Source organism: Aythya ferina, assembly GCF_964211825.1.
Source record: "Aythya ferina genome assembly, chromosome: 3".
Taxonomy (NCBI): domain Eukaryota; kingdom Metazoa; phylum Chordata; class Aves; order Anseriformes; family Anatidae; genus Aythya; species Aythya ferina.
Window position 1 is genome coordinate 93653360 of NC_140298.1, and position 21088 is coordinate 93674447.

The 21088-nt window shown below is 36.0% G+C and overlaps 1 protein-coding gene across 40 annotated transcripts in view; it reads left to right on the forward strand.

Moving 5' to 3' along the window:
- DST (dystonin) overlaps window positions 1-21088 on the forward strand; it is a 300235-nt gene that overhangs the window by 155895 nt on the left and 123252 nt on the right. For 36 of the 40 annotated variants that reach the window (XM_084516227.1, XM_084516265.1, XM_084516238.1 and 33 more), the window contains 21 exons: window positions 1433-1526; window positions 1843-1997; window positions 2862-3324; window positions 3412-3540; window positions 3754-3831; window positions 3949-4110; window positions 4218-4322; window positions 6095-6190; window positions 7495-7620; window positions 8048-8200; window positions 8453-8607; window positions 8844-8970; window positions 10081-10264; window positions 11294-11451; window positions 11539-11717; window positions 11943-12081; window positions 12846-13039; window positions 15256-15418; window positions 16070-16153; window positions 16244-16351; window positions 16594-16692. In XM_084516227.1, coding sequence (XP_084372353.1) covers window positions 1433-1526; window positions 1843-1997; window positions 2862-3324; window positions 3412-3540; window positions 3754-3831; window positions 3949-4110; window positions 4218-4322; window positions 6095-6190; window positions 7495-7620; window positions 8048-8200; window positions 8453-8607; window positions 8844-8970; window positions 10081-10264; window positions 11294-11451; window positions 11539-11717; window positions 11943-12081; window positions 12846-13039; window positions 15256-15418; window positions 16070-16153; window positions 16244-16351; window positions 16594-16692 — 3151 coding nt within the window. Of the gene's footprint in view, window positions 1-1432; window positions 1527-1842; window positions 1998-2861; window positions 3325-3411; window positions 3541-3753; window positions 3832-3948; window positions 4111-4217; window positions 4323-6094; window positions 6191-7494; window positions 7621-8047; window positions 8201-8452; window positions 8608-8843; window positions 8971-10080; window positions 10265-11293; window positions 11452-11538; window positions 11718-11942; window positions 12082-12845; window positions 13040-15255; window positions 15419-16069; window positions 16154-16243; window positions 16352-16593; window positions 16693-18168; window positions 19741-20899; window positions 21060-21088 lie in introns of those variants that run through there. The other 4 variants (XM_084516240.1, XM_084516254.1, XM_084516253.1 and 1 more) reach the window with 2 other exon arrangements.

The following is a 21088-nucleotide window of genomic DNA, read 5'->3' on the forward strand; positions in this document are numbered from 1 at the left end:
GGACACACTTAAAAGTGACAGATTGTAAGGTGATAGTCATGGCAAAAATGTGACCTTAGCTAATACAGAGATTTGGTGTGCAACTAAAACTTTACCTCTATGTCTGGTGAATACATCTGAAAGTATCAACACAGACAAACAGCATGTGGCCAGACTGGTGGGTGGGATCGAAGTTAATACGATGTCAGTGAGGAGAGTGCCAGACTGAGTTCCAGTTTGCAAAACTAGCAGGGTTTGAAATTGCCACAGGGGTGTGTCTGTGCCTTTGCCATGCTCCTCTACTTGAACACAGTCATCTGATGTTGTGGGAGAGGTTTTTAGGAGGTGCTAAAAGCAGGAGGTGAATTACTGAAGAAATTACCCAAACCCTCAAGTCCAGGTTAAAATATTAACTTAAGGGCAGTGATCAGAGTTTTCTTATTTGTTTTGTGGTCAAGACAGCAAGAAGCAATTAGCTCTGTGTATGGAAGACGTTAAAGGGAAATTTGCAGGAGGACAGATTAGTGGAACAGGGCAGTTAGTAAACATGCATACTTGGACAGTGGAGTAATGATGGTGGGTTGGATGGTGTACAGGTGTCTAAAATTAACTTGGTAAGAGCTGATTAACTGTGATATTCCTGCAGTTTTACTGTGCAGTTCCATTTGAAAGAAAAGGAATCAGCCCAGCCTGAAGTTTCTACACCATGCAGTGGAGCGTGGAGTTCTAACTTCGGTCCTTCTTGAAACTTTTCATTCAAGAGTCTGAGAAACACTTTAAAGACTTCTTTAAATTCTTATTTGGCTTATAGACATTTTGTGACACTTAAATAAAATATTTGGTGCGTCTGTTTCCTAGAGACGCCCTAGTGTTACTGCCTAGTCTGTACTTGCAAAGCTTTAATGCAAGGTTAGGGAAGCCAAAAGTGAGGCAGTGTACATAGCCCCGGGTAAAATACTTTGAAGAGCTGGCAGAATATTAATTACTGGGTTTTGAATATGCATTACTGGAGCCTATTTAAAGAAGGAGTGCTAGGTGTTTCAAAACCAGTAGTGAAATTTCATCCCTAGAAGCTGTACATTTTGCAGGAGTTTTATTTTTTCCATTTTTCAGCAAATGTAAACAGCCAGAAGGACCGTGGTCTGGATGTAAAAATGAACAGCACTAGTTACAGCTATCATAGCAGCGATTCGCTGTTTAGCAACAGTACTAGTGCTCGAACCAGCGTTGACTCTAACGAGAATTTTCTTTCTGTTAATTGTGGTCCTACATTGATTAAATCTTGTATAAGCTTTGGTAATGCCACCTTAGAAGGAAACAGGTAACTTGGCATTTGTATCTGTGCTCTGTGGTTGCTGGTTTTTGCTATTCTTCGTTTGTTTGAAGTTATATATGTACAGTAGATATAAATAGCATTAATACTTCTTTTTCCAAAATTCCTGGCATCACCTAGGTTGGAAATGCTGCAACAGATTGCAAACAGAATTCAGCGGGACAGCCGGAGCTGTGAGGACAAACTGATACTTGCCCGGAATGCTCTGCAGTCTGTAAGTCAGTCACTGATTTTACTTGTCTGTCTTCATGAACTTGCTTCAAAAAAAAATAATCTGTAGCATTTTTAAGTGCATACTTAATAACTGATACTTTTATTTTTGCTGTACTGTTATCATTAGTTTATTATTTCTACAAGAAAATATCAAAAATTACCTTGAATGGGTTCTGTTGAATTTTTTGTTGGATTGTTAGATAAAGTTCTTTACAGTTGTTTTAAGTATAGAAAAAAAGTTTAAAAAATTGGTTTCTTACAGTTTATTTCTCTTTGATTTAGCTGCAGGGCTTAATGGCTTTCTTCTGTTCATTCAGGACACCAAGCGATTAGAGTCAGGGCTTCAGTTCCAACATGAAGCAGAGATAGCTGGGTATCTTCTTGAATCTGAGAACCTTCTCCGCCAGCAAGTGATTGATGCCCAAATTCTTATTGATGGAAAATACTATCAGGCAGACCAGCTCGTGCAGAGGTACTTTACAATATATTTATATCAATAAATTAATCTCCCAAATAAGGATATCCATTATGGACATCATTTTTAAATCTTCATGTCTATGGATAAGCTTCAGTCTGTCACTTAGTACCCAAATAAAGGTTCCAGGTGGTTACATTGCCCACAAACTTTAATGAAGATGAGGAAGTGTTTGTGATCATCTGTGAAAACGAAGTAATTCACAAAAAGATGACTTAAATGTTAAAGTTTCTTGATATCTGAGTATAAAGATGTTAGCTGGTTTTATTGCAGATAAAATGGTTTTAGATTCACTACCTTCGGTTTTAAAAATGGAGGTGAGATTTCTCATGATAGCTGTAGGTATCTTAGCAGGTAGTAAGAGGAGTAGCATTAGCTTATGTGTGTCAGTGTGTACAGTCTTAGGAGAAAGATGTGTTTAAACAGCATAATTCAATTTTACGAAGAAGTAGCTCTAAAGTTTGTCAGGATTCATTCTGGACTGGGTAAGATCAAGTACATAGCAGCTACTTAGCAGCAAACTGCAAGTAATTTTATCTACCACAACATGTAGTATCTTGTATAATTTCTGCTCTGGTGATTGTTCCCTGGTATTGTGTATGGTACGCCCTAATGCCCATACCATGCTGATTTTGTGTGTCATTGCCTGACTTCTGCATCTGCTATCTCTATTCATAGAAGTCAAAGCTGACATAGCCTATACTTTCTGATGCAAATGCTTATTTATAAATATTTAAGTAGAACTGAAGTGTAGGAGATCATGTGAATTCATATTGCTGTTCAGTTCAGCATGATGAAGCTATAATAAGCATTCAATTAAATCATTTTCTTTTATTTAATTCTATTCTTTTATTTTAATAGGGTTGCAAAACTTCGTGATGAACTGATGGCCATACGTACCGAATGTTCTTCCGTGTACAGCAAGGGACATGCACTGACAACAGAGCAGACAAAGCTGATGATATCAGGAATAACTGAAAGCTTAAACTCAGGATTTACAACAAACCTAACCCCTGAATTAAATGCTGCAATGACCCAAGGTTTAACACCTTCTTTGACTTCTTCCAGCTTGACATCTGGCCTCTCATCAGGTCTTACTTCCAGGCTGACACCAGCCATCACTCCTGCTTACACACCTGGCATCCCACCACGGTTAATCCAAAGCTATGTTACAGGAGTAGACAGTGGGACTCTTCAAACACTCAAACTGATGCAAATCAGAAAGCCTCTTATGAAATCAGCTTTTGTGGATCAGAATTTAACAGAAGAAGAGGTGAACATGAAATTTGTCCAGGACCTATTGAACTGGGTGGAAGAAATGCAGGTAGCAATCTGCACAGAAATAGTCTGCTTCTAATTGTTACATTTACTGCTTGTAGATCATGGCTAACTTTTCCTTCTTCTTGGTAAGGTGCAACTTGATCGGGCAGAATGGGGATCAGATTTACCAAGTGTTGAAAGCCATTTAGAAAATCACAAAAATGTCCACAAAGCTATTGAAGAATTTGAATCCAGCCTTAAAGAAGCTAAAATGAGTGAGGTACAGCACCATATTCTTTATCTCTTCAGTTACTTTCTTGCCAAATGACCCATAAAGTGCTGTGGAGTTACAGAATTGTGTTTGGGTTTCACAGTCTTACTTATTTCTACTTCTGATCTCTAAATGACGTATCATGAAATCAGGAGATCTAGTGGTTGAGAGTAACTTATCATGTCTGTTTTCTTGTCTTTTGACCTCATATACCAAATACAGATCCAAATGACTGCCCCTCTTAAACTCAGTTATGCAGAAAAATTGCACAAACTGGAGAGTCAGTATTCAAAACTCTTGGTAAGTTTCTCAGTATGTTTTTGAGGTTCAGTTTTTCCGTATACATCATCTATGAAAAGGGATGAGTTTTAAATTCTGCTTTTTCCTAATCTTATTTTTTTTTCCTTTTTAATAAAGAACACATCAAGAAATCAGGAAAGACATCTAGATACTCTTCACAATTTTGTGTCTCGTGCTACTAGAGAGCTGATATGGCTGAACGAAAAAGAAGAGGAAGAGGTTGCCTATGACTGGAGTGAAAGAAACCCCAATATAACGAGAAAAAAGGAATACCACGCAGTATGTATTGCTAGTATAATCCGGAGGGAAAAAATTAGTCCTCTTTAATAATTCAACAGGTTTCTAAAATGTTTCTGTTTTTATTTTTTATTTTTGTCTGGAAAAAGGAATTAATGAGAGAACTTGATCAGAAAGAAGAAGTAATTAAATCAGTACAAGAAATAGCAGAGCAATTGCTTCTTGAAAATCACCCAGCTAGGCTAACCATTGAGGTAAGTCAGTAAAACAGCACACAAACAAGAAAACAATTTTGTGATTTAATAGACCATAGATTATGGAGGAAAAGAAGGAAAGTGCTTCCTCATAGGAAATTAAGCAACAAAAGTCTGAATAATGGGGCCTTTATTTCCTCTTCAGTATCTCTGTTGTAACTCCATCTTCCAGTTTCCAAAAAGTATTAACACTTCTGTAAAATTATGGTTATGTATCGGACTGCTTAGATAAAATCCCACTGAAGTCTAAAATTAACATTTCAGAAGTTGATCTGTACAGACATTTCTCCTGTGGGCATGCATGCAGCTTCTGTAGTTATTGATGCAGCTTGCACTGGTATGCTGAGGTCACAGAACAGTCCTTACGTGGTTTCTCTCCTGTTGGATTGAAAGGAGTTTCAGTAGTGCATTTCCAGTCACTTACTGTATATATTGCTTCCTGACAATGGTTTAGGGTTGGTTTCATAGCCTTTTTGTCAGTAAGTTATGAAATGTGTTTGTATTTTAAAAATCAGATCAGGTGATGTGAATTACTGCGGCTTTGAACTAAGCTCTAGATGATGGGTAAACTGTTTACAGAAAAATTATTGTAGCTGTTGTAGGGACATAACAAGTTTCCACAGGGAAATGTTGAATACTTTTCCCTATAGATTTTCAATAAAAGAATAAATACAGACAGTAGGTAGTAAAAATGGAAAGAATAAAAACCAGTTTTATTATATACGAATGAAAAAGGCAGAGAGGATGGATTTTTGTGGTTCTTCACCTCAGTGAGTTTATGTCAATATAAACTGTAAACAGATGAAGAAAAATCCTTCCTTTCTTCCTTCTCACTACATATACTTTTATTATAATACATGATTTTTTATTTGATCTGTAGAATTACATTCCTTAAAAGTACATGCTGCTACTAATGGATAATCAGTATATACATAGAAATATAAAAATATACGTAATATATTAAAGATGCATGCTATGAAACTAGGCCATCACAGTGAAGATGCGTATGTAGGTTATGATGTCTGCAATAATGCTATATTGGGAAATGAAAAAAACAATTCTTAAATTGATGCCTTCTGTGCAGAAAAATTTATGCGTTAATGGATCAGCTTGAGATTCATTGAAGCCAACGGAAAATCTTTGAATTCCCTGAGAATCACACAGAATTCCCAAACTGAGACTTTTGGCTGCTTTTATCAAGTCAAGAGTCCCCTCTGCTGGTGAATATTAGAAGAGTGCATCTCTAGTGACAGCACTGCAGTCAGCATAGGAGGCATCGTTCAAATAGGGCTGCATTCTTGAAAATCTTTACAACACGTACACAAAATTACATATTGCAGCATGTCGTGAATTATTATTTTTATTGTGTACTCAGTATTGCTTTAATATCTGATTTGTATGGAGGCAGGTGTCCAGCTATTCAAACAAGTAAATACAGCAATGGAATCATAAACTGGTTTAGGCTAGGGGAACCTCAGGAAATCTAATCCAGTCCCTGCTGAAAGCAGTATCAGGGCTGAATCCTGAATGCACGCGAGGATGGTGATTCCCCAGTCCCTCAGGGAAGGTTTTCTGATATTTGACCATGCTGTAATGGCAGGGTTTTTCTCACATTTATTAGGAATTTTCTTTGTTGCAGCTTGCTTTTCATGGGTAGGGCGTTCAAGTTTAGATGCTTGTGTTTGCAACATTACTTTTCTGTTGTTTAAATTCTGTAAATGTATCTATGTTTTCATTTTCATTTCCTTTTGAAAAATCTGTCTCCATTAAAGGCCTATAGAGCTGCAATGCAGACACAATGGAGCTGGATTCTTCAGCTCTGTCACTGTGTTGAACAACATTTGAAAGAAAATGCTGCATATTTTGAGGTAAGGAAATAAGTCAATATAAGTGTGAAATGTTTTAAGCTGTGACCACAGTCAAAAAGTTCCATTATGACTGAAAATGCTAGTTGCTCTCTCACAGTAGAATTGGAATGTATCATGTACAATTATTAGATGATGAGCTGTACTCCCACAGTGTTGCCACATCTGCATTGACTTCCCTGTAGCTGTATCAGTTCAGAAGAGATGAAAATCTGGTCTGATGTTTTAAAACAAGGCCGTAACTACAAGCAGAGAATCTGAGAAAGAAGCTGTGTTCTCTTCATGTCATACAGAACTGCAGTCAATAAAGCTCTTGTGGCTGGATGTAGAGGTTAATGATGGCCAAGGCAGAACATATTCCAGGTTGTTGTTCCAGGAGAACACAAACAGAAACGGGATGTACACCATTAATAAAGAACAGAGCAGAGAGCACCCTGCCAGCAGATACGTCCAACAAAACATCTTTCTGATTATCACCCTTTTACTTACCCATCAAATATGCATGAGGATTGAAGATTGAAGGATTTTTGTTTTGTAGAAGAAACATTTTCTACTCTTATTTTGTATTTAAATTATAAATAGCAGTCCTTAGTGTCTCCTGGGTTTTATGGTTGAATAAGAAGACTTTGGGGATTAAATGTCTTTTCACTGAGAAGAATGAGAGCCCAAAGTTAGGGAATGGATGCTGAAGAAGAAATAGTTGAGTGGTTTGGGCTCCTACTGGTTACAGTAAGAAAAGGGGATCTCTGGATTTGGGGAATGAGGAATGTGTTGCCAGTTATCACAGGACATTTCCCTTCCCAGTCATGCTTAACCAGCACCCCAGATTGAAGCAGAGTTGCCAAGTGTGGTTGCTCACTTCCTCTTCTTCCCAAAATGTTCACTCCAGTGTGCTTGCTAAATCTGCAGCTAGTTTCCTACAGTTTATAAGCTCTATCTGTTCTTTATATGTGAAAGTAATTATGAATCCAAGAATAATTCTTCATAATTATGAAGCAAGAATGAATTCAGATTTTTTTTTGTTAATGGAAACCATAATTAACTAAGGTTCAATAACTGCTGAATCAGTTTTGCATTTAGATAGTACCCAAACGAACTGCTGTTCCAAGACATTACAACATGTGCCTCCCTTAAGCATACGTTCAAACATGAGATCATGAATATTGTTGTGTGCTAGAGTGGTCACTTCAAACTGCTAGGAAAGGTGATCTTTAAGGAGATAGTGCTTTAAAAAAAAATTCGTGTTGTAGTTATTGATATGTTTTATAGGGTGTTTAATAGTAACACAGATATTCGTCTCCTCCTAGTTTTTCAGTGATGCCAAAGAGGCCATGGAATATTTAAAGAATTTGAAAGACGCCATATACCGAAAATACAGTTGTGATAGAACAAGCAGCCTTCATAGGCTGGAAGACCTTGTCCAGGAGTCTATGGTAAGAATTCCTGTTACTGTGAGCTACAATTACACGAGATAAGTGTAGATGATAGTTGGATATAAAAGCCATGTTATAAAATTGGTTTTTTAAAGGCAAACAAGAAAATAAGATGGATATTTTAGAATTTATAAATAAATATTTTTAGATATTTTAGAATTTATAATTATTTTTATTTGTCCACCTGCAATGACTGTTTTTCATACCCTTAAAATACAGTATTATTTATTTCTTTACCTTTACAATAGCAGATGTTGTGGGAAACCAGTGACTTCAGAAAGATAAATCGTTCTTGTAAAATGTGTTACTTTTAAGAAACGCAGCAAAAGAAGTCAGAAAAAGAAAAGCTTAACAGGATCAAAGAAGCAGAACTGTATTCTGGCCACTTCTCGTGATGTGTTCTTTGTTCTTTTCTTTACTGTTTTAGGAAGAAAAGGAACAACTCTTGCAGTATAAGAGCACAGTAGCAGGCCTTGTAGGGAGAGCAAAGGCAATAATTCAGCTGAAGCCAAGGAACCCTGACTGTATACTGAAAACATCCATCCCAATTAAAGCCATCTGTGACTATAGACAAATTGAGGTTAGAAACTTGAATTTCTTCAAATCAATTACAGACGTGAGAATTCAGCTAAAGTTTCATTAATTACCATGTTCCTGGAGAATGCTGGGCTCTAAATGTCTTCCACCCTAGTAAACAAGAGCAAATCCTTGTGTTGAACATTGTTTTTGTTGTTCTGTTGCTTATTTGGTGACGCCATTTACAAAAGAGCTTTGTAAAACTATTTTGTAATGCTTAGCTCATTAAATTATTCTGCTTTTCTGTTAATACTAGATAACTATTTACAAGGATGATGAGTGTGTTTTAGCAAACAACTCCCATCGTGCTAAGTGGAAAGTCATTAGCCCAAGTGGTAATGAGGCCATGGTTCCATCTGTATGCTTTACAGTTCCTCCACCAAACAAAGAAGCAATAGATACAGCCAACAGGTAGGGACAAAACAAAAACAGCTTTAAAATATGTTTTTGATATAAATATTTTTGTTTTCTAACACAGAGAAACAACATTTCCTTTGGGTTAGAGACAAAGAAGCAGAATTTTTTTTTTTTAAATTCATTAATGTGGAACTCAGGTTAAAATGTTGTTTTTTTGTTTTTTTTTTCATATGTTGCTCCCATGTAAAACAGGTTCTCTTATTTTAAATTGGATTCTTTTTGTGTTTCAGGATTGAACAGCAATTTCAGAATGTACTGGCCCTTTGGCACGAGTCACATGTAAACATGAAGAGCGTGGTTTCCTGGCATTACCTTACAAATGAAATTGAAGCCGTTCGAGCTGGCAATGTTGCCTCGGTATGTACTATGTCTAACAAGGGCCTCCTAGCCACTTCCTAGGAAGTAAGGCTAAGAGGCATAGGCTACGCTTCCCGGAGGTAGTGCATAATTAATCATTTTGCAGCTGTCCTCATTTTCTGGAAATAGCTGGCAGTGCACAACTGTGCAATATTCTGCCTTTATCTGAGCAACTTACACGGATGTACATGGGGAAAGAGCAGAGAGATTGTACCATGAAAACTACCAGTACTCTTTTTGGGCTAATTTCTCTAGTCTCTTATTGTCAGCAGAGTGACAGGATCTCTTGAAAGCAGTTGAACAGTGACTAAATCTGAATTTTGGTTTGGATTTGTCTTGCAAGTTGTATGAGGAGATTAGCTTCTCTAGGCTAAGGTTAATGTTGGTGAAACTCCTCATTATTTCCTTATGCTGCAACTTCTTACTAACAGTTGGACAACTGTGAAAGTTACATTTAGTTTTTCAAGCTGAAGGCAGATGAATGCTGATTCCTCTTCTCATGCATGTCTGTAATTTGAAAAGTTAAGTAGGTAATTAGGATAAATTTGTCAGAAATTAAATAGAGATACAGATCAAAATACTATTCTGTCTAGCTAAAACAATGTATGAGATCACTGAATTATCCGGTGTTGGATGTACAGCATAATGATATATAGTATAGGAGTTTATTATACAGCATCAGAGTGTCTTTGGCTTCAAACTGTTGCAGAATTTTTTGTAATACCCAAAATGACATATTAAGTCCTAATTTCCCACTGTTGTTACTGGAAAGAAGGAATCTGAGATAATACTGAGACGTTCTTCCTCCTGTGACTCTTGCTGCATGCCTGTTTGTTGCTACAAGGCATAGATGGAAACGGAGAAATGGTGTCTGATGTGGGGTTGGCTTAACACAGCCCATTACTGGTGTTAAAGTTGGAGAAGGGTTTTATTTTGAATATAATCTATCTGGTGTTACTCTGATACCTTTCAAGTGAACCCCAGCCCAGGAAGAGCAAGTCAGTTCTTTGACTTTGCCATCTTACTAATTGGTCAGTACTGTTTTTTAGAGGTAACTGCATGAGTGATGCATCATTGCTGACCACACCTTGGGTTTATGATCTGTTGCAGATAAAAACCATGCTGCCGGGTGAACATCAGCAGGTTCTAAGCAATTTGCAATCCCGCTTTGACGATTTTGTGGAAGATAGCCAGGAGTCCAAAATCTTTACAAGCTCTGATACAGCACAGCTGGAAAGGGAAGTTAATATTTGCAAGCAATACTATCAAGAGCTTCTGAAATCTGCAGAAAGAGGTAAAACTTTGCTAAGAAAAGTAGAAAGCTGCCCTCACAAGAGAGATTGTAATTCTCAATACATATTCTCTGTATAAATTCAAGCTCTAGCGAATTACTATTTTATCATATTGATATGGTTAATGTTATATTTCCTCTGAATGGATATCATTTTATGGATAATGGATGTAATGGAAATAATGGATATCATAAACCATCATTTTAACATTTTGCACAATTAAATTATATGAAAAATCAAAGCTTTTTTAACTTTGCACGTATTAATCTATGTAAAAAATTTATATCTATCACAAAGTGGTAGAAAAAAATTAGCCCCTCCAAAAAAATTTCTGTACACTGCAGATTAATGTTTAGTCAGTGTTTCCTTGCTGTTTCTGAATGTTTGAATTCAGCTTCAGTACTTTGTTGATTTCATAACAGTATTAAATTTTTTAACACTGTTAATGCAAGAGAAATGTCCTAGATACTTCTGTAGCTCCACGGAGTACCTGTAGTTACAGTTCTCTTACCTCTGTTTTTAAATTCAACAAGCAGAAAAAGCTTAAAATAACTGTTCTGATACACTGTCAAGTAGCTAATCACTTACAGGAATACAGTAGTGCAAAGCTGATTACTGCATTAGCATAGTTCACTATACTTAAGGAAAGATGTGTTGCCTTCTGCCTCTGAAGGAGAATTAAAAAAAAAAAAATGCCTTGAGATTTCCTAGAGTATCATGCCTGACATCATCTGGCTGAAATGTTCAGCTACTGAATTTAGCAGTGTCTGCATAAGGTATGATGCCTGTGTCTGGGATGGACGATCAATGATATATGCTAATTTTCAAAATGTGAGGAGTTGATCTAAATATAACTAAAATTTAAAGGTTCCTAAAATTTGTTTTGTAGTAAAAATTATGGAAATTGATGGGATTTCAGCCATTCATGAAAAAACCCGTTGAATGGTGACTTTATAAAAGTTTTTTGTCAGAAGACATGGTGAAAGTGACACAATGGCTTTGTTTGCTAAAATGTTTGTTTCTTTCAACAGAGGAGCAGGAAGAATCTATTTACAACCTATACATCTCAGAAGTCAGAAATATCAGACTTCGGCTGGAGAGTTGTGAGGAGCGGTTAATTCGACAGATCCGAACCCCAATGGAAAGGGATGACCTACATGAAAGTGTGTTTAGGATTTCAGAGCAAGAGGTAAGCCTTTGGGAAAGGCTCTTTTACCTAGAGTATACATCAAATTGATATAGCATAAAAACACTGTCAATCACTTCATTTTTACAGAAACTGAAGAAGGAGTTGGATAGACTGAAAGATGACTTGGGAGGCATCACAGATAAATGCGAAGAGTTTTTCAGTCAAGCTGCTGGTTCGCCTTCAGTTCCTACTCTGCGCTCTGAACTAAACATTGTTATTCAGAATATGAACCAAGTTTATTCTATGTCTTCCATTTACATAGATAAGTATGTAATAGGCCATCTCCCGTCATACACACTGTAGTTTACAGTTTTCTCTTCAAAATAAATTAAAAATATTAGTATGAATAATAATGATCGAGGAAGAGGGAGTTAAAGATATTTTAACACTGTACAAAGGGGTATCTATGACATGAAAAGACTGAAATACACAACAAGTGTGTTGAGTATTTTTATTGCTTGTTCAGTTAACAGGAGATTACTGTTTTTCAGATTAAAAACTGTAAATTTGGTGTTGAAGAACACCCAAGGAGCGGAATCATTAGTAAAACTTTATGAAACTAAGCTGTGTGAAGAAGAGGCAGTAACTGCTGACAAAAATAACATTGAAAATCTTATGGGTACATTAAAGGTAAGTCAGCAGATGCCTGGGGAAATAAAAAAATAAATAAAAGGGAAATGATCCATCTTGTAACATTTGTTCTGGTTATGCTTTACTGTATAGTTTATCAAAAGTTGGCTTATGTGTTTGGAGGAAAGTGCATTAGGACCTATACCTCAACAAAAATAGACTTTGAAACACTGAGAATTGGATAGTTTGCATGTGTATTATTGCAATTAGGTAATGCTTTGCAGTTCCTGAACTCTCAGGAATGCCACTCGTTAATGCTTCAATAAGACTTATTTTTCTGTCTTTGCAAACATAATGCATGCTTAAGGTAACATAAATACATTCTTATATAAACATGTCCACAGTATGATTCCTCTTACTGCTGTGGTATACTAACAGGGGTTTCCTAGGAGGTTTGGCATTTATCTTTCAGAGAGGCTAAAACTGAAGTTCAGCATTTTAAATACTCTGCATACAGCTTATTTCAATATCTCAAATGATAAGTAATGCTTTTTTGTTAGTGATTGGCACCTACCTAATTTTTTGAAAGCTGTAGTTTATCAGATAAAGATGTTGATTTGCTGGCTGTGTTTGATGCTTGTGTTGGGGGGGATGCTGTAACTCAGAACTATTTTGCAGTTCACAGCTAATTAGTTGCTTCAAACTCATTTTGGTGCCATTCTGGTGTTTGAGCAACCAGAAGTAATTGCTTATGTAAAATATTCATTTATAAGTAGTGTCATAATTGAGGAATTATTTAAAATATTTAATTTATCATACACTAGCAATGGAGATCTGAAGTAGATGAGAAAAGAGAAGTGTTCCATGCCTTAGAGGATGAGCTGCAGAAGGCAAAGATGATCAGTGATCAGATGTTCAAAATGCACAAGGAGCGTGATCTTGACTTCGACTGGCATAAAGAAAAAGTTGATCAGTTAGCTGAGAGGTGGCAAAACATTCATTCTCAAATTGAGAATAGGTTTGTATAACTTTTTCTTATAATCTGTTTGCGTTTTTTGATGTTCTTGTTGTTTCTGAGAAACATAATCAAGAATGAATGTTAATGAGCTATTTCCTAAATGCGCTAAGATCAGGGATTCTTATCTTTTCTGTGCTGCTGACATTGTTGCCTGTCATTTCCCCAGGGACTGTCTCTGCCTGTTGTGCACCAAAAGATTAACAAAATAGAGAAGCTTTATTTTGTTTCTAACAACTTACTGAGACAGTAGAGAGAAACTGTCCTTTTACTTTCCAAAAAGAGCCTACAGAAATGGCTTGCTGTCCTATGGAAATGCCATCTGTTTCTGCACATAATTTGTTCTGACAGGCAAAACTCATGAGCTGGTTGATCAGTTACGACTGGCTTTGTGTTTGCTTGCTTTTAATGGCTGACATGCTAAGTCTGGAAGTCCTTAGCTTCTACTGACTTATGTGATAATTTTGTTGCAGTAGCTACCAGATTAAAAACTTCTGGTGAAGTGCCAGTATTTTCTTTTGGTGTGCAACTGGTTTCATGCCGTCTCCATATGCAATTGCAATGTTGCTCTAATTTAAGCCTTTCAGCATTATTGTTGTGACTATATTGGAGAGTGTTACTCAAATGCACATGCCTTTACAGATTTACAGATATCACAGAACACAGCTGTCAATAATTTTGAAGGAGATGTCCATACATCTATTTAGTGTTGTTTCCTTTGTAGTATGGAGAAGTTAAGGAAGTCTCTAATACAGAGTCCGAATTTATTTCCTAAAATCTACTTCAAATACATCAAATACAGTGCTGTTTATGTAAGGTTTCACACAACAACCTTTCACATTTTTTTCTCCTTTTCTAAGGGATGAGTATCCACTCAGGTGTAATATCGAAGTTATTTGCTTGCAATTAACTAACTTAGTTGGCTCTGTTTAACATCACCAGAAGTAAAAGGCAGATGGGCAAAAGCTGGCTAATTTAGAGCTGACTGGAGAATGGCTAGCTTTAAATCAACTCGGATGATTCATCATCTGATAGTGTGGCAGAATTTAAATGATAAAACAATAGTTTTATGAGGTATGGAAGTGTCCTTATTTCCTCATAGGGCAAACACGAACCAAATGATCTCCTTACAGCTCTGTGTTCTGAATAGAACACACTGAAAAGTTGCTGTTAATACAAAGTGACTTCTGGAGTAAATAGGACAGATTGTGGTGGTTGCAGCATGTAGCTGTAAACAAACTGCTTTCTGCAAATGTTCACTCTGCTGCTTCCTAACAGCTTGACACTGATGATCATTATATGGAAAGCATATACAAATATTGGCTGCAGTTACCACGATCCCTTCTTACTTTCATAGTTATTGGCGTAAAACTATGCTCAAGTATGAAACCTGACAACTTGTATATCCTTTGCTTGCTCTTTTTTACTCTCCTTTTGGCATCTTGAGAACAACACTAGTGCAATTCAAAGTATTTATTCACAATCAGACAATTCACAATTCACAGTATTTATTCACGATTGAGTAAGCTTATCTGTAATTATGCAGTGTTTTGGATGAGTCGTATTCATATGATACTTGAAGTAACGGTATAAGAGCCATGAAACTATTCTCATCAGTATGGAAACCACTTTCAAGAAATACATAGTACTTTTTTTCAGGTTAAAAACATAATTTTAAAAGGGACTTTTTAATGGTCAACAGAATCACTTGCTTTAGCATAGCAAGTGTAACTGCTGTTGTTTTGTGGGAGGCATGGGGTATGGTGAACTGCTACATAACTGCAGCTCTGCTTTTTGCCTTATTAATTCACATAAGTCACATCTGAAATTCTGTGACTCCATAGAATTAATTACTGTTGCAGAGACCTTCGTCTTACAGCGTGCCTGGGGATTCCTGTGCTCACAGAGTTTGAAGCAATTTAGCTCACTAATGAGGGATATATGCACAGTTTTTTTTCTGTAGTAGGATCTCTCTTGGGTGTTGTTTATGACAAATGAAAAGGCTTCATCAAGCTGGGGATCTTAGTGTTTGAGAAGCTAATTTACTGTTCAGTTAATGCTATTTTACGATGTTTATAGTATGCTAGTATGCTGTAATATACTTAGCTTAGCAGAACTAAGACATCCAAAACCTTGAAAGTTGTATTTAGTTTAGTGTTGTACTTTTTATCATTATATTCACTTTTACTCCTTTGGCATATTTTCTAACATAAAATCAGGTTGCGTGACTTAGAAAGTATTAATAAATCTCTGAAGTACTACAAAGATACTTACAATTCATTGGACACTTGGATTCAACAAGTGGAAGATACTCAGCGAAAGATTCAAGAAATTCATCCTGAAAATAGCAAAGCACTGGCTAAACAGCTGAACCAACATAAGGTATGGAAGGGATCTCATTGTAGGAATTTTCTGCTTTGATGACTGGAGATTAAGGTATCAGTTGAACCCAATGATGTCAGTCTTATTTCTTGAAATGAGGTGCTTGAAATTCTCAGCCTTTATTGTAAAAATCCAAATCATCATCAGCTTTTATATTTTTATGTTCACGGTGCAGCTAACATTTTTAATATATCACTCAGTATTTATTACTATTGTATAGACCAGTTTTGGTCCTCAGATTTGCAAACATAAAACCTTAGAGAGTGCCTAAAATTTTTGACTTACCACCTCATTTTTTTATTTAGTGCTACTCTTGGTAATTATGGACACAGAAATGTATTTATAACAATAATGCATTTATATAACAAAATATTTTCATGTAACACATTATATGGGTAAAGTGGTATAACCCTAATTTCTTTTAGAGCTTTGATCACCAGGTATTAAGCCTGGCAGGATTTTTTCCACTTATTTTGTACTGTAAACCAAACAAAACTAGGAAATGGGCTTGAGCTTACAATTGCTTGTACACATGTGGAAATGTGTGTATTATGTAATTTGATGTTGTTAGATAAAATAGAAATGCTAATAACAGCAGCCATAAGAAAAGAATCACTTTTTAAGATGAAGATGTATATTCATATTTTACAGATGCTGGTTTCTGAGATTGAGATGAAACAAAGCAAAATAGATGAATGCCAGAAATATGCAGAACAGTACTCAGCTGCTGTGAAGGTAATAAATACTGGTATACTTAAAATCCTTTTATTAGTGTCAGTATCATATGGAATGCTGACCATTTTGTGTGTTTTATGTTTTTTATAGGACTACGAGTTGCAGACTATGACATACAGGGCTATGGTTGACTCCCAACAAAAATCTCCAGTGAAACGTCGAAGAATGCAAAGCTCATCAGACTTCATTATTCAAGAAGTAAACAAATTTCTTATGATAGGAAAACTTTACGCATCTTTGCTTTAAACTGAGTAAACAAAAGAATGGAATTTAGGATTTGTTAATGAGTAAAATGAAATTGGAATCAAAGTCAGGATAGGTTCTAGAAAAGTATTTATCACTTCTTAGAAGGTAAATTCTAGGCAGTTATCTTTTTACATTATGTGGCATTCAGTGTTAATGTTTCACTTTTGCCGCCCTTCCGTTTTGTTTCTCTGCAGTTCATGGATTTACGGACTCGTTACACTGCCTTAGTGACCCTGATGACGCAGTACATAAAGTTTGCAGGTGATTCTCTGAAAAGACTGGAAGAGGAAGAGGTAGGTCATCTGCTAAAAGACAACCAAACAAAAAGAACAGCTAAGCAAATGAAGAGCAATCTATCTGCTGGAAATATTCACAAAGTTAGCAGCAGATACAAAAGACCAAATTCCTTATATACTGTGTTCTATACAGTAATGTAGGAGTATCAGATTACAACATTCAGATAAGCAAAACCGTATCATCCATACATTTTACCAGTTCTTCCAGCTGGAAGGATCATATGGCTTACTAATTTTTGCTGGAGATGCAGTTACATACAGTACATTTTAATACTGCAGTATTTTAGGGCTCGATCTTTGGGATATATGCAGACATTAAGCTGAGTATGCAATCCACTTACAATATATAAAGGAGCCCATTAAACAGGGAGATGCCGTGTCCTCTCAGATTTCTTAATTATTTTTGACATGTTTAGATTTTTTTCCTTCTTCCTTTCTACCGTATTGATTCCTTAGGGTCAAATAGAATTTTATTCTTGTTTAGTGTTGAATCTTATTAGCAAGTGTAGGTTACTGAAATTAAACAGCTAAGTTACTCAGAATACATTCTTGCTGCAGAAATACCATTCCAAATAACTGAGAAAAAAAATCAGTATTTTCACTTTCTTCACAAACATGTTTCTCTCGGAAAGTAATTTACTCCCTTAAGGACTACAGTGTTTTAATATAATCTATACACTACAGATCTCTGAAAAAGAAGCCCAAGTTATACTCCTATACTTAATTGTGCCCTTATTAAATTCGGTCCTGTGTAACTTACATAAAATTGGAAAACATTCAAAAGTATAAATTTTAATGTTGTTACAGAAAAAAAAACACAGAGTTCTTAAAGGAATTTTATGTAATTCTAGTGCTGGCTTTGTTTTTATTGCCTTTCTGGCTTTTGGATACCTTTGAACAAACTGTTAATGCTAAGAGAATGCATCTTTGTACATCATTAAAGTGGTGGCGCATGCAAATGGAAATAGATAAGCTTCTTGATAGGCAGCCACTATAACTGACTATTTAGTCTAACTAACACTACTAACTTTATAATGGATAAAAACTGAAACAAAGAACAAGAATTGAAATGGGGACCAAGAATCCTGTGAATGCTGAAAGGCTTCATGTTCCTCAAGAACAAATGGAATCTTTTAAACCCTTCTGAGTCTCCATCTGCTCTGAATCCCCAGGACTGCTTTTTTTTTTTTTCTTTTGGAAATCAAACACTCTCCATCCAAACCCTGTCCTGCTCCTGAATTCTTCTAAATTTCTGATAGCTTCTTCGAAGATAACCTAAATCAGTTTCAAAAGAGGAATAATAGTATGTTTTGCTTGGATCAGACCTCTGAAATCTGTGGTTGTTGCAAGATTTTCTTTCATGACAGTCTTTCTTCTTAACTCTCGGTAATGGCATTAAGAATGCACAGAATAAAGAAAACTAAGATCCTTTCCATGATATCTCTGTTTAATCCATGTTACTGTCATGCTCAGAGCTTACCAGATGACAGTGAACTCCAGCAGCCTGTGAAGTCAACTGAAGTCTTTGAACGGTTGGCATGTAATGAAGCAGTTGAATTCAGAGAGGAAAATGCACCTAATGAAAGCATGATGGATGTGGAACATATGCAAAAAGATAACTCTTCGGATAAAGCTAAGCAAACAGAAAATACACTGGAAATTCACAGAAGAAAATTACACAGAGATGACAAAACCGAAGGTGATAGAACGTTAAAAAAAGTTGTAAATCTCAATGATCAAGAAAGTAGCAGTAGTGGCAACAGGGAAAATAAGCCACGTACAGAGCAAGATAATGTAATGTTTTTTGATAATCAAAGTAAAGAAGACAAAAATGATAGAAAAGATTCCTTTGTTTCAGCTGAGATCTCTGTGAGTGCGAATAATTATCCTGGTGAAAGGTTAAGTCAGCAAGTTGTTAATGGAGAGAGACAAAAAATAGAGGGAGTGTCAAAAAAATTATCTAAAGTGGAAATAATACATGAAAATAAAGAAAAAAGTTATTCAAGAAAGGCGGGGAGCAGTGTTCCAGCAAAGGAAGGATATGAGATGCAATCAGAAACTAATTTTGAGCTAACAATGAAGAAAGATGAAGTTATTACAAAAAATGGAGAGCATGCCCAGAGTATCAGCCCTCACAAACAGCAACATTTTTCAGCAGAAACATTTTCTGAATGTCAGACTAAAGAACATTGCTTTACAGAAAGTAGTAGCAACAATACCATGAACTCTGAAGGTAAAGAGTTTCAAGTATGTGGTGAAGAAGGTGACTCTTTATCAGGTCTAGGGGATGCAGTACCTTTAGAGAAAGTTGCATCTACTTTCAGAGAACTGGGAGTGCGCAATGGAAGTGAAAAAATGAAATTAAGTCTGCAGTCTGTGAGTAATCCAGGTATTTCTGGTAGTGTTGAAAGGGACGCAAAGGAACTGCACAGAACATCTCTGGGTAAAAGTTACTTCATAAACCAAAACGAAACTCTAGAAAAATCAAATCTAAATCAAAATGAAGCCAGGAGTACAACACAAGAAATTTTGCCTTTTTCTTCAGGAAATATTTTGGAGGATCAGCATTCAACAGAAGTCTCTCAATCTAATAAACCAGTGGAGAGTGATCCAAGATTCAGTACAGAATTGTTGAGAAATGCAGGTGATTTAAATTTCCTCTCAGAAACGATTTCTGGAGGAGATAATCATTTTCCATTTTCAGAACATGGATTAGCAAAAAAGGTTTTGAGTCACGAGGAGGAAGTAAGTGAGAGAAAAATATCACAGGGTAAAATTTGTCATTTGGACAATATAAATATAAGCAGGAAGAAACTGAGTGGAGAGGACAAGTTAGAACAGGATCAGAAAGGTGAAGATTTATTGCTAGTAGCAGAATTGGACAGTAAGGATAAAGGTCATAGCACAAAGGTACTTGGAAAAACCACTGAACTACAGAAAACATTCTGTGAAAACACAGGAAACAAAGACTCACTTGAAAGAAGAAAGGAGACAAAGATAAAAGACAGTGGTAATGAAGATAAAAGGAGCACAACTATAACTGAGGTACCAGAGTTGTTATGCAATGCAAACAGAGAAGTTAAATCAAGAATGATTCTAAACCAATCCAAATCAACATTTGAATTTCAAAATAAGTCAAGGTCAAGTGATTTAAAGTTGATTCAATATAATTTAAACAATGAATATACTAATGATATACTAATTACTGTGCATTTTGATTTTTTTTTTTTTTTAGTTTTCATAAATTTATCCATGTTTTATATTACTATTTAATTGTCATCCTCTTCTCCACCCAGCTGATGCTCAGCCATGCCAGTTAGAAATAATGGAAGCTAACAAGATTTAATTTGGGACTGATCTATATTTTCAGTTCATTTCAAGCATAATGCATTAGGTTTAGTGCCTACAAGAGCATAAAAGGAGATCAGATAAGAAATCACTGTAAATATTTTGTGTTGGCTAGGATTTATTCAAAATTGTCCGTGTGGAGGGTCAGGGAAAATACAGAGTGAAATTGAAGAAGCTGCCTTTGCATTAGCCTTTTAGGAAATTAGTTTCATGTGTCATGTGAAGAAAAAGGTAAATCTGCTAAATTTGAACTACAACATTTAGTTTATTTGAAAATGTTACTATAATTTCCTTCCGTGCCATGTCTGTATGATCATAGGAATATGGGTGTGTTCTTACCTCATGTTAGCTCACACTAGGTACCTAATGTGCTAATTGTGCTAATGAAGGTGAGGTATGTATGGTTTCAACTATATTCTTATGCATTGCTGCCAACATGTGGAGACTACTATCTGGTTTTCACTAGGGTTTTTGTAATTACTATGTTTATGTTCTAACTGTCTACACCGCAGAGCAGCTGTGCTCCTAACAGCTGAGACAGTGGATGTGTTGAGACTGTGGAGCACAGTACAGAACAGAGATGTATTGGGGGATAGTTCCCTTCGTGGTCTTGACGCATCTTGACTCTAGCTCTAAATGCTGTTTCTTTTCTTGGAGATATCCAAACTTCTTGTGAGTTACTTTTGCTTGTGAGCATAAAAAGCTTCCTCCGTTTCCTGCTGTACTGATCCAAAAGCTGTACTTTCTGCTTGGGAATTCTTGTGCATAGTGTTTGGCTCACTGTTTGCTCTACATATTTGTTTGGAGAAAAAGCGTATGCAAGCTGTTTGACTCTGCTAATCACTAAGAGGCATCTGACTGAAGTGAGAGGCTTCAGGACTTCTTCGTTATGTGGATGTCTTTATGAAGGGTTTCATATTTGGCTAATGGTAACTTCCTGAAGCTTACTGTTTCAAGAGAAGGTGATGGTGGTGGGAACTGCTCGTTCTACTTTCTGGATGTACCATGTAATATGAGTAAGTATTTTCCACTTTGCATTTAAAAG